General features: G+C 37.3%; 1 protein-coding gene across 2 annotated transcripts in view; it reads right to left on the minus strand.

Moving 5' to 3' along the window:
- Positions 1 to 12,042, minus strand: part of SRGAP3 (SLIT-ROBO Rho GTPase activating protein 3) — a 211,044-nt gene that overhangs the window by 38,399 nt on the left and 160,603 nt on the right. For both annotated transcript variants that reach the window (XM_039365764.1, XM_039365763.1), the window contains exons 7-10: positions 7,424 to 7,645; positions 6,568 to 6,669; positions 4,135 to 4,332; positions 2,121 to 2,205 (exon numbers count right to left, since the gene is read on the minus strand). In XM_039365764.1, coding sequence (XP_039221698.1) covers positions 2,121 to 2,205; positions 4,135 to 4,332; positions 6,568 to 6,669; positions 7,424 to 7,645 — 607 coding nt within the window. The remainder of the gene's footprint in view (positions 1 to 2,120; positions 2,206 to 4,134; positions 4,333 to 6,567; positions 6,670 to 7,423; positions 7,646 to 12,042) is intronic.

Raw genomic sequence — 12,042 nt, forward strand, 5'->3', positions numbered from 1 at the left:
AAAAATGGACTTGGTCACCTGAGAACTCGCTTAATGTCCACAATGCTTAGCAACCAAAATTCCAGTCCCAATCAGTGGAACAACCAACCTCCAAAAGTTGTGAATGCTGAAATACTGTAAGTTTTTAAGAGGAGACTGGACAACCATTTGTCTGAAATGATAGAGGGTTTCCTGCCTGAGCAGGCGGCTGGACTAGAAGACCTCCAAGGTCCCTTCCAATTCTGTTATTCTGTTATTAACATTACTAAATGTCTGGTATTTAATAAAGCTTAATATGAACCAGCCGTTATTTGTTTAAAGGTCCCTTCCAACTCTGTTATTCTGTAACTGCTTATAATTTAGGTAAGTTTATAAAGAAGCAGCTTCCCTGTTTGGGGGAAAGTAGGTTAGAACAATAAGGAATTAAAGAATGAAGGAAAAGAAACGGGGAAACAGTTGAAGGGATTGCTCACAAACACATATGCCATATAACATTAAGACTAATTAATCCTTATTATTTTTATGCAGAATCCCCTCTTCCAATGATGAAACATTGATTTATCTGGACAAATATACACGTACAATTTCTCCTATAAGCAAGCATTCCCTCAAAAGCTAACTCCTGTGGGGGGGGAAAAACTAGAGTGAAGCAAATTAGTTTTTCTAGAATATATGCAGAGATCAAGAAGGCCACTGTAGTTTCATAGCCAGGTTCCCCTTAAGCATAAATCTTCAATGATGAAAGGGCGTTAATTTTTCAATTCTCCTTGACAGCTTTCAAGTAGAGTGACAGAAGTAACCCAGTTACAAATAATACACCATTTTCAGTGCCAATGTACATACAATGCTATTAAAACACTTGAAACAGCTCAAAATTCTATACTTAGTACTTTCCATTTTTCCTGTCCTTCATTTTTACTGCTTGACTCTGAACAATAACTACTGCCTTGGACTACTCTCCCCATGCATCAATATATTATCCCTCCTGGTGCTGCTGTTGTCTATTATTTTCAAAACTTTAAAATCTCCTTCAAACTATTACTTTCAAAACTCTGAAATATCCTTCAGAAAACATTGACACACATTTTAAGGTCAGGATTTGTATCTGACAAACTTCCTAGTTCCAGATAAAATGACCAATTGTTAAGAATATAGCGAATACATTTTAAGAAAATATATTAGTAGGGGTTGGGGTTTTCCATCAGGTAAAAAAAATAATAACTTTTATCACCTTGCCAGGCAAAAGCATAAATCACAATGTCTTTTTCTTCTCAGGTAAGGGTTGGACCGCTGGAGACGGTCAATCAAAAGCAACTCATGGATATACTGGGGGGGTACCGATCACCTATTTTTACCTTCTATAACAGTGGTCCCCAACCTTTCCAGTTTGGAAGCCCTGTGGGGGGGGGAGAGGAAGTGGTTCCATGTGAGCAGCAGGTGTGAGCACGAGCACGCACAGCTCCACTTGTGGGTCACGGTCCGGTAGAGGGCCACAGCCTGGGGGTTGGGAACCCTATTCTATAAGGTTATAGTCTAATTTGATAATACTCAATTATCTAAACTAGGTAACAACCAGTTTCAACGTTCATTCATGAATGTAGCCTGTACTTTAAATATGTCGAAGTACTGGTATCAGCACAAACGTGTTTGCTGGACATATATAGTCATACATTTATATTGTTAATAAGATTTGTATGTTACTCCATTCTGGACTAGTATCGCTCCAATCCTAGGCTGCATATTTAACTACCGAAACAGCCTTGAGGTACAAACAAGGTAGACACAAGCTACTTTTGTGTTATGGAGGAGACAGGAGAGATTTCCATACTATCCCCTTCCTTCTTTCAATTCTCATTGCTATCCCCCAATTGTATGCTTGGATGGTCTTATTTTCACAGTTGGAATTGCTTTAGTACCACATGTACCACAGTATTCTTGGAAAAGACTAGAGAATATTGGCAAAGTGGAGCATGAGGAACAAAGAAGGAAAGCAGGGTGTTAACAACAACCAGATAATACTCCTAGTTACAACAGCAGGTACAAGAGAAAGAACCAAAGCAGATGACATTAAGAAATTTATAATCTAGCTTGAAATCTTGTACAATAGTGGTGAGAAATGCAATATTGAAACTGTAACTTACCTTCTCCTAGAGTCTGCTTCAGTAAGTCGTGCTTAGCTTGCAGCTTAGTAATAAGGTTACTGCCATTCAAATACTCTTTAAATTTCTGAAGAAGAGAAGAAACAAATCCATTTAACTCTAAGTAAGATGGACAAAGTATATGTCTCCTAAGACATATACTTTGAGCTAAAAGTAGTCTTCAGTTAAAAACAGCAATTGGGATCAGAGTTGCCATCATTAAACAACATGCTTGTAAACCATGACATCACATGGTCATGCCGCTGGTTGTAAATATCGCTCATTCAGCACTATCATAAGTCTGAGAGGTCACTGAATGAAAGGTTGTTAAGTGAGAACTCTCTCTCCCCCCCTCCCCCCCTCCTCCCCCCCTCTGTGTGTGTGTGTGTGTGTTCATTTTCCTCTTAATGTTCTCAGAGTTCTAAATAAGAAAAAAAGACACGTTTGTAAAGTCTTAAGGAATCAGATTTTGGTTGCATACAGGATTTTTTAAACCTTATTTTTTAGGTCTCCCTCACAATAAAACGTAGGTAACAGTAACACTCCTGATTAAGGTCAGAAACCTTTGTATTCACCCATGTAACTCTACAGGTGCTAGAAAGAGAGGGTAAGCATGGGGTGAGAGAGGGGAGAAAATGTGTATTAGTTGAAGGAACAGAAATAAGGAGACTGAAAAATGAATACTCACAGCACTAACATTACAAAATACAAATTTCAGTAAGCCCTTTAAATTAAGAAAATGATATTTGTTATGGCCATATGTATTAGTGAAAAGAATTTCATGGATTCAATCTCATGTTCCAATTAGGGCAATAGCTGGGCGGATAGATTTAAGTGCTCTCATTTCTAAGCACTTTGCTGCAATATGTGGCCAAGATTTTGAGTGAAATCACTGTAGTTTAATATTTAAAATATCAACAATTGCTAAATTTCTAAACTATACTGTATATATGTTGAATCATCAGACAACTAATATAAGGATTGAAATCAACCCTGCTTGGATGTTATTACAATTAAAATGCCCCCCTCCATATTGCTCAAATAACAATCTGCATGACTATACATTAAATCATTACTGCATGTAGTTGTACTGTACACTCATTATCTTCTTCTAAGTCAAGGCCTTGTGATAAAGTACAAGAAGATCAACAAAACAGCATGGGCTTCTCTCTGGCAGAAAGTTGACTTACAGCAAGAATGTCTGCAGAAGAATGAGGTTACTTGAGGAATATTGATGCAGTTTCAACCTGACTTGTTTCAACCTGACTTGTCACATTGTGCTATGTGAATAAGGGAAAAGTTATCTATGCTACTTAGCTGCCATAATTTTTAGGTATCTCCTGCCTTCATAACCAGAGTAACAAGACTCAATGATTACACAGTTCTTATTTAGTTTAAAAAGATTTCCACCAGTGAAAATCAACTATTATTGTGAAAGGATTCTAAAAAGACGTGAATCTCAGAAATTCCAGTTCTAACTAGGGCAAATCCAGTAGTACGTAGCCAGCAGAATTTACAAAATTCTTCTCAGCTGACTTGCACAATGGAAGGTACTTTCTGGCATGTGGTGGAATATATAAATAGTCCCTGATTTGGAATTAAAGATCCCAGGAGATTACAGTAGCAAGCCACTTCTATACTATGAAGGAAACAACATGGATATGTCCCTGTAATTCACTGGGAATCAACCCTGAGGGGGATTTTACTGTAAATGTTAAAAAAAAAAATTCTACATGTTTTAGGATGGCCATATATATTACATCTTTACTTCAAACTCATGAGGACTAATGATAAAAATCCTCCTTCAAACAAGGCACATACAGTTCTCAGAACTATTGCACATTAAAAGAACATCCATGCATACTTGAGAAGGGAAGAGTAAGTTGATGTGAAAATGTTAAAAAATAATAATATGGGCATTCCATTCTTAATATGCAGCTATAACTTTGTGGGATGAATATTTCACTAATGTGCTTTAAAAGTACTGGGCTCCAAATAGACAGAAGATGTTCCTCACAGTAAAGTAGAACATTTCAGTTTCTTGTTGGTTGGCTCTTCTCTTGGCAATGTTTATTTTACTCATGTAAGTCTCTGAAGCAGCTGATTTGATGGATTCAGTTGAGCGACTGTGCTGAAAAGCGTCTGAAACATCAAAATCCTCCACTGTCAGCATGTCTTGCAGTGTCTGCATTGTGGCGTCCAACGTTTTTCGCACCTGCAGGAAATGGGTGTACAGAAAAGCAGAGTGAAAGATACAGTTTGGCACTATAAATGTATAACTTTTGTTACACTGACATTTTTTTAAACAAATGCTTTTCAGAATTAAGCTCTTAGTTTAACAGGAGGTTCTTGCTTGCAAATGAAAAATATCTGTAAGTATATTACTATATCTTAAGGTTTATGAGAAAAAGTAATATTTCTGAATGCCATTAGAAAAAGTCATAGCATCACACAACCAGGAAGAAAAATCAAACATAACTCTTTAAGAAATTCTTTCAATCATAAGGATTTTAAAATGCACTGGAAAGATGCAGTGTTTATCTTTGTACCATGTGGAGATTGTGTCAGCTTCTCTACACTTACAGAGTCATTGAAACATAAAATTTAATCAGGACTGCCTGATCTTTTGCATATAATTGTACACCACTAGATTTATAACACTAGGCCAGTCATAAACAACCCTTTCATTAATGTTCGCATTGCATCAAATGGAAAAGTTTCATATCCAGGAACTGCTTCCTACATTGCCTTTTGTTCTTTAAATTTCTCATCTGCTTCTTTTTTAGGATCAAATAAATTCTATTCAATCACTCAGTCTTCTCCTTCTTTTAGACTCTTTTACTCATTTATATATTTGTTTTGCAATACAATCTTCATTAATTCTCTTGAAAAATACCTCAGTACATCTATTTCTTACTGGTGACTTTATGCTCGCAAATGTCCCTTGTCTTTGATCAATAGATTTGCAGGGATGCTTCATAACAAGAATATTTCTAAATGTTTTTCAAAGTCTTAATACCTATGACTAATTAAATTTGTAAAGCCTCTGAAGTCACAAGCAGAAATTTCTTGAGTAACTACAGTCTCAAAGTAATCCACAATTATTTCTAGTTCAAACAATTAATAATAAGCAACATGTGTAGCAAAATGATTACCAGAATCTCTGTAAAACCATAGCAGATGAGTATTACTAGAATCACAATAATGGAAATGGACACAACTCTAATGGCAAACAAAGTTTTGCAGTGCTCAGTCACAGAACACTATATTTAATTACATTGGCAATATAGCACAGAATCCATGTTCCCATCTTCCTAGATCAAGAGCGTATGAAGATGATTTTACAAATAGGAGTTAAATAGAAAATTCAATGGTTCAAATATTACTCTTTGAGCCTGATAAGTAAGACGCAACTTTGCCTCTTGGGATTTTAGTTCAAATTCCTTAATCCAAGTAAATGTAGACCTGGTCCTCCTTTGCCTTGCCACATTCATATTTCCTATTGTAAACTTGGGATGTCACATCTATTGTGAAGACATATCACCTTAACCATACAGATTATCAGAAGAGAGGCTAAGGCTTTGGAAACACCAAAGGGAGATAGCAATTCTTTTTAAAAATAGAAAAGAAAACGTAGTTTAGTAAAACAGAGTGCAAAGAAGAGCAACAAAGATGATTAGGGGACTGAAGGCTAAAACACACGAAGAAAGGTCGCAGGAACTGGGTACGTCTAGTTTAATGAAAAGAAGGACTAGGAGTTACATAATAGCAGTGTTCCAATATCTCAGGGGCTGCCACAAAGAAGAGGGAATCAAGCTATTCTCCAAAGCACTTGAAGGCAGGACAAGAAGGAATGGATGGAAACTAATCAAGTCAAGAAGGAACCTAGAACTAAGGAGAAATTTCCTGACAGTTAGAACAATTAGTCAGTGGAATAACCTGGCTCCAGAAGTTGTGAGTGCTCTAACACTGGAGGTTTTTAAGAAGAGATTGGACAACCATTTGTCTGAAATGACACAAGGTTTCCTGCTTGAGCAGAGGGATGGAATGGAAGACCTCCAGTATCCCTTCCAACTCTGTTATTCTGTTATAGCTTAAAACTAATATTAAAATATATGAATGAAAAGTATGATAAAAAAGGTTCCTAAGGCAGTCAGGTCCTAAATAAACAAATGACCATTTGTGCAGCTATTTAGGAATAATTTGACAGTTATGCCTTGCACTCATGAACAGATCAGCTGTTGCATTTTGTATTTCTTGACACTTTTGAAAGAAAGCACCTTATGATACATATTACAATAGTCACAGATTCTGGACTGAAAACTATATCTTTATCAAGAAGGTTTTAACTATCCAAATGACTTTCAAAATTACTTCAAACAGAAGCATTAGCATAATTTGAGTGAATTGTGCTTATTTACTTACAGTTAAAAACAATTACAGCTCTCACCTCTTCATTCTCTATTTTGAGGGTGGCTAGTCTAGACTGGAGCTGATGGTATCGCATGAGCAACTCCGTCTGAACTGGCTGCTGGGCACTTACTTGACATACCTATAGAAAGAAAACAAGCCTCTGCAAATTCAATCTAAAGGAGAATATTGGCAGAAAAAAAAATATCTTCAGTTAAAGTGTTTTTTTTAACTAACAGAATAATTTCTTTCTGAATCTGACAATGTAACTGTATCACATACAAAATAATGACAGTAATGACCATTTAGGTCAATATGCCAAAACAACTTTAGTATTTCCAAATATTCTGACAGATATTACATAACTAGTGTTCCAAAAGCAGGATCTGGATTAATCACCCCTATAAAAGGTCTAAATATTAATTGCTTTCTTATGCCTAAGATATAGCAAAAGCCACCTGCTTCTTAATTTATTTCAATGGTGGAAAGAATTCTCAACAAAGGAATACACAATGAACAATGAAAGTTCTAGCACAGTATGTGTCTAAAAAGTTCTAATAAAATGGAAAATAGCACTGGTCTAAGCATATTATGAAAATGTGGCCCTAGTTCTAAAACAGGTGAGGAATGATGGCCCCTTTATGATTTGTGGACTTCAAGTCCCACTTCTGGCGTACGAATTCTGAGAGTTGAAGTCCACAAGTCATAAAAAGACTATCGTTCCCCACCTCTGTTCTAAAAGAAGAAAAAAGAATTCCAGTAACTACGATGCCGTTTCAAAACTAATAAATGAAACACAAATGCTATTAAAGCTCATTCATTCTAATACACAAGAAGCATTACATCTGAAGAAAAGGTGCATTATGAAGCAACATGAACCATTTCTAATTACATACCTCATCCCCCATGTGAGGCTGGTAGTCAAACTTCAGCGGAGGACAGAAGACCTGGTTGCACATGTCCATAACTGTATGTTTGTCACTTCGTGCATCCAGGTTGTCTACAGCATTTTCAATTATGTCCAACCCTTCATGGCGTGAGGTTTCTAGATTGTATTCAGCAGAAAGATATGTTCTGAATGTCCGTGCTAGACTAGCATGGAATCCCAGGTCACAGCACTAAGGAAGAAAAAACAACAAGCTTAAACCACAGATCATACAAATTATTTCTAGGTAGAATAACAGGTTCTTCACTTGAAGAAATATTAAGTAGCTATGTGTTAATAGAAGAAGGGGACGACAGAGAATGAGATGGCTGGATGGAGTCACTGAAGCAGTAGGTGTGAACTTAAATGGACTCTGGAAGATGGTAGAGGACAGGAAGACCTGGAGGAACATTGTCCATGGGGTCGCGATGGGTCGGACACGACTTCGCAATTAACAACAACACATGTGTTATTTGCTTGTTTAAAAGAATATCCAATCTTTTCATTTATGGTGGGCTTTGTAAAACACACGAAGTCACTCATAACTTTATTACATCTACATTCATCCATTCATTCATTTTGCCCATAAAGTGAGCAGCAGAAAACATGGCAGTGTAATAAGAACATCATTACTATAATGTAAAATGTTTTCTAGGCATTACATGACAGGGTCTTCTGATATTTTATTCTGGGAAATAGAACAATTTTACAAACAAACAACAGGTTGTTTTATTAGAGCATGGGTGTCAAACTGCCGGCCCGCGGGCTGGACGCGTCACGCAGAAGCCGTGCCTACCCCATTGCCGGCAATGGCAAAACTGTCCCGATATGTTGCGCAACATCATGTAATGTCGCACGTTTGACATGTCTGTATTAGAGAAATACGGTTAGAAATAAATGCATCTGGGTTTTTACACACTTCTCCTGAATTTAATAGATCTCTGAGTTTTAAAGAACTTTTCTTTGCATTCATGGATTAATGAAGGAAAATATTTGTAGCTCAGGGTTGAAATGATGATGTTACCTAGTTAGAGTAATGAAATGTCTGCAAGAAAACAAGCAAGCTCAGAGAGCACCAAGGACCCCTCATTCGTGGATTAGCCATCACTCCCTTTTGTATGTTTTAGAAGCCTCAAACCTTCATTTCCACCAAATTTAGCCTGCATTACCACAGTTGAAAATAGCAATAGCACCGCTAGCCACATACTTCCGATCTGAGAAGGCCTCAAGGCCTGCAGTACCTAATTTAAAAGGTATCACTTTACAGCCAAGCCCAAAGTAGACTAAACTTTCCACATCAAAACAGAGTCTTTCAGCCACACAAATGCCTGCCTTGAGTAATTTTCAAAGCCACAAACCAAATGTCAATTTTTTCAAATGAACGTGGGAGACACAAATGTAGCTGTTTATAAAGTGAAGAAAATATGGGGGTCATTTAGCTAGCAATTGTCTTCTGAACCCTTAAATATTAAACTCAGGCACACCCCATGTTTTGAGTTTAATTGAACTTGTCACAATTTTTATAATTTTATAGGACCAGGCTTGACAGTTTGAACCCATTGTTACTTTTATTTCAATTTTGTGTATTAATACAGCTAGTCCTCCACTTGCAACAGTTCCTTTAGTGACCGTGTGAAGTTAAAACAGCACTGAAAATAGTCACTTATGACCATTTTTCACACTTATGACCATTGCAGTATCCCCATGATCACATGATCCAAATTTGGATACTTGGCAACTGACTCACATTTATGACGGTTGCAGTGTCCCAGGGTCATGTGATCACCTTTTGCAACCTTCTGACAAGCAAAGTCAATGGAGAAGCCAGATTCACTTAACAACCATGTTACTAAATTAACAACTGTAGTGATTCACTTAACCAATGTGACAAGAAAAGTTGTAGAATGGGGCAAAACTCACTTAACAAATTTCTCACTTAGCAATATGAATTTTGGGCTCAATGGATGGAAACTAACCAAAGAGAGAAGCAACCTAGAGCTAAGGAGAAATTTCCTGACAGAACAATTAATCAGTGGAACCAGCTGCCTCCAGAAGCTATAAATGCTCCAACACTGGAAATTTTTAAGAAGAGACTGGACAGCCATTTGTCCGAAATTGGTATAGGGCATGGGTGTCAAACTCGCCACATCACGTGACGTGTCGCAACGTATCGCAACTCTTTTTGCATTGCCGGCAATGGGGTGGGCACAACTTCGGTATGATGAAACCAGTCCACAGGCCGGCAGTTTGACACCCCTGGTATAGGGTTTCCTACCTGAGCAGGAGGTTGGACTAGATGACCTCCAAGGTCCCTTCCAAAATTATTGTTGTTGTTGTTATTGTTATTGTTATTAAATCTGAGCCCAAGTTGAGAACTATCTGTAAGGACAGGAGATTGCTTTCCCCATCAGTATAAAATTATTAATATGAATATTACATTCTCCTCTGTTACACTCAAAAAACATGTTGCTTTTTGAGACCGGCAACATTCAATCAATAGAAAAAAAAAGGAAAACTCCGGACAGCAATTTCCCGTAGGAAGCATTTTTTTCCTCTTGGCTTCATGCATATGTATGATTCTTTTCGTCAGGAGTTCTGAGATGCTCTGGCTCTACAGAAAGAAAATAATTTCCCATGAACTTAGCTATTTATTTACCCATCCATCCTTTACCAATCTAATCTGCCAGGCTTTGACTTTATCTAAACAATCCTGAAAGTAAAAGTGTCTTTAACAAATGATGTACAATGAAATACATTCTTGTTGATGCACCGTTTCCATCTAGCACACAGGATTAGGAAAGACTTCTCTGTAGGCTATTGTCAGGGTAGGTATGTGCAGGCTGATTCACCTTTTCAATGTTTGTACTGCTGGTTGTATCCAAAAAGTAATAGAATAAATTAAAATCGAAGTACCTTTCATATCAAGCTTTGGATTCAAAGGTGAAAAAGGTACTTTGCAGTGTGTGCAGTCTCAAAGCATACTTGGATTACGGGTTGCACAAACTATAATTAAGCATGATATCTGAATTGAGCTGATAAGTCACCTATCAAAATAAGTGTGTGGGTCCTGTGTGTGTGTGTGTGTGTGTGTGTTATTTTGTTTTGTTCACCAGTATTTCAAGCTCTGCTTTTAAAGCCTGTTATAATGCTAATAGGGGATATATCATACTGGCTATGGATTATGGGAATTAAAACCTAAGACATAAGGGCAACAGCAGGTAGGGGAAAAGCTAATCTACATCCACCATTTGTAATTCAAAATATACATGCTATGAAATTACAAGTAGCTCCTTGCTTTTTAGGGAGGGAATGGAGAAACTGAGAACTGAAAGTTCCCTTCTTATATTCATTGTGACTTCTGGATAAATACAGCATCTCTATTTTACACCCATTTTGTTTGTTTTTCTCATGATTCATGCAAATCTTTTTAGTTGAACCAGGTACTTTTGCTCATCATAGCCACTAAGACTATATTTATGTCTAATTTTACAAATGGAAAACAAACAATGGTGGGTGAGTCCTTTCTGTTTGCCTGACTAAACATCATGTTTATGTTAGTAGAGAAGAACTCGTGAAAAATCGTTTTCCTTATAAATGTAAGTAAAGCTGACTTCTAAATTCCTCTTCTGATAGCATTTTCAAACATTCACAGTAGGAATGGGGCATAGTAATAGGTTCAAATGGATTATTATAACACCATTTGTTTATTATGGTTCTGCATTTTAGAACTAATATATTTTAATTCTTTATTTTTGTAAAGTAATGTTTATGGGGGTAATATTAAAAGATGACGCTCAGCTGCGGTGTAAAACACAACTCTCAACTGCTATCTGAAATGATCAAGGCAACTCATTCCAAGCCAATATGCAGGGTTTTAAGCAAAAATGCTGAAATATGTAATCTGATAATGCAAGTACTAGAAGTTCTTATTGACTCCCTAAGGCAGGGATCCCCAACCCCTGGTCCATGGACCAGCTCCAGTCTGTGGCATGCCAGAAACTGGCCCATGCAAACAAGTGAAACCCCGGGATGCAGGCAGCACATGAAATCACACCCCCTCCGATCTGTGGAAAACTCTTTCTCCACAGAACTGGTCCCTGGTGCCCAAAAGGTTGGGGGCCGCTGACCTAAGAGATGAAATATTTCTTATATTAATATATTTTGACACGGTATATAATGTTCTTCTGATACACACTACTCATGTGAAAATCAGGCCGAAGTGCCTTTTCTTCAGGAAAGCTGAAATTAATAGCAATAGCTCTTAGACTTATATACCGCTTCACAATGCTTTACAGCCCTATCTAAGCGGTTTACAGAGTCAGAATATTATCCCCCAAAATCTGGATCCTCATTTTACTGACCTCAGAAGGATGAAAGGCTGATTAAGATGTATGCAAGATACACAAGCTTAATAATAGGAAGGAAGGAAGGAAGGAAGGAAGGAAGGAAGGAAGGAAGGAAGGAAGGAAGGAAGGAAGGAAGGAAGGAAGGAAGGAAGGAAGGAGCAGTTGACTAGCAGTGAGGTGGATAGAGTCAATTAAAATGACAATTGATATACTATTGAATAACCTAAAAGGGGCAGGGTGGGAA

Source organism: Crotalus tigris, unplaced genomic scaffold (assembly GCF_016545835.1).
Source record: "Crotalus tigris isolate CLP2741 ecotype Arizona unplaced genomic scaffold, ASM1654583v1 scf7180000020183.615534, whole genome shotgun sequence".
Classification (NCBI taxonomy): domain Eukaryota; kingdom Metazoa; phylum Chordata; class Lepidosauria; order Squamata; family Viperidae; genus Crotalus; species Crotalus tigris.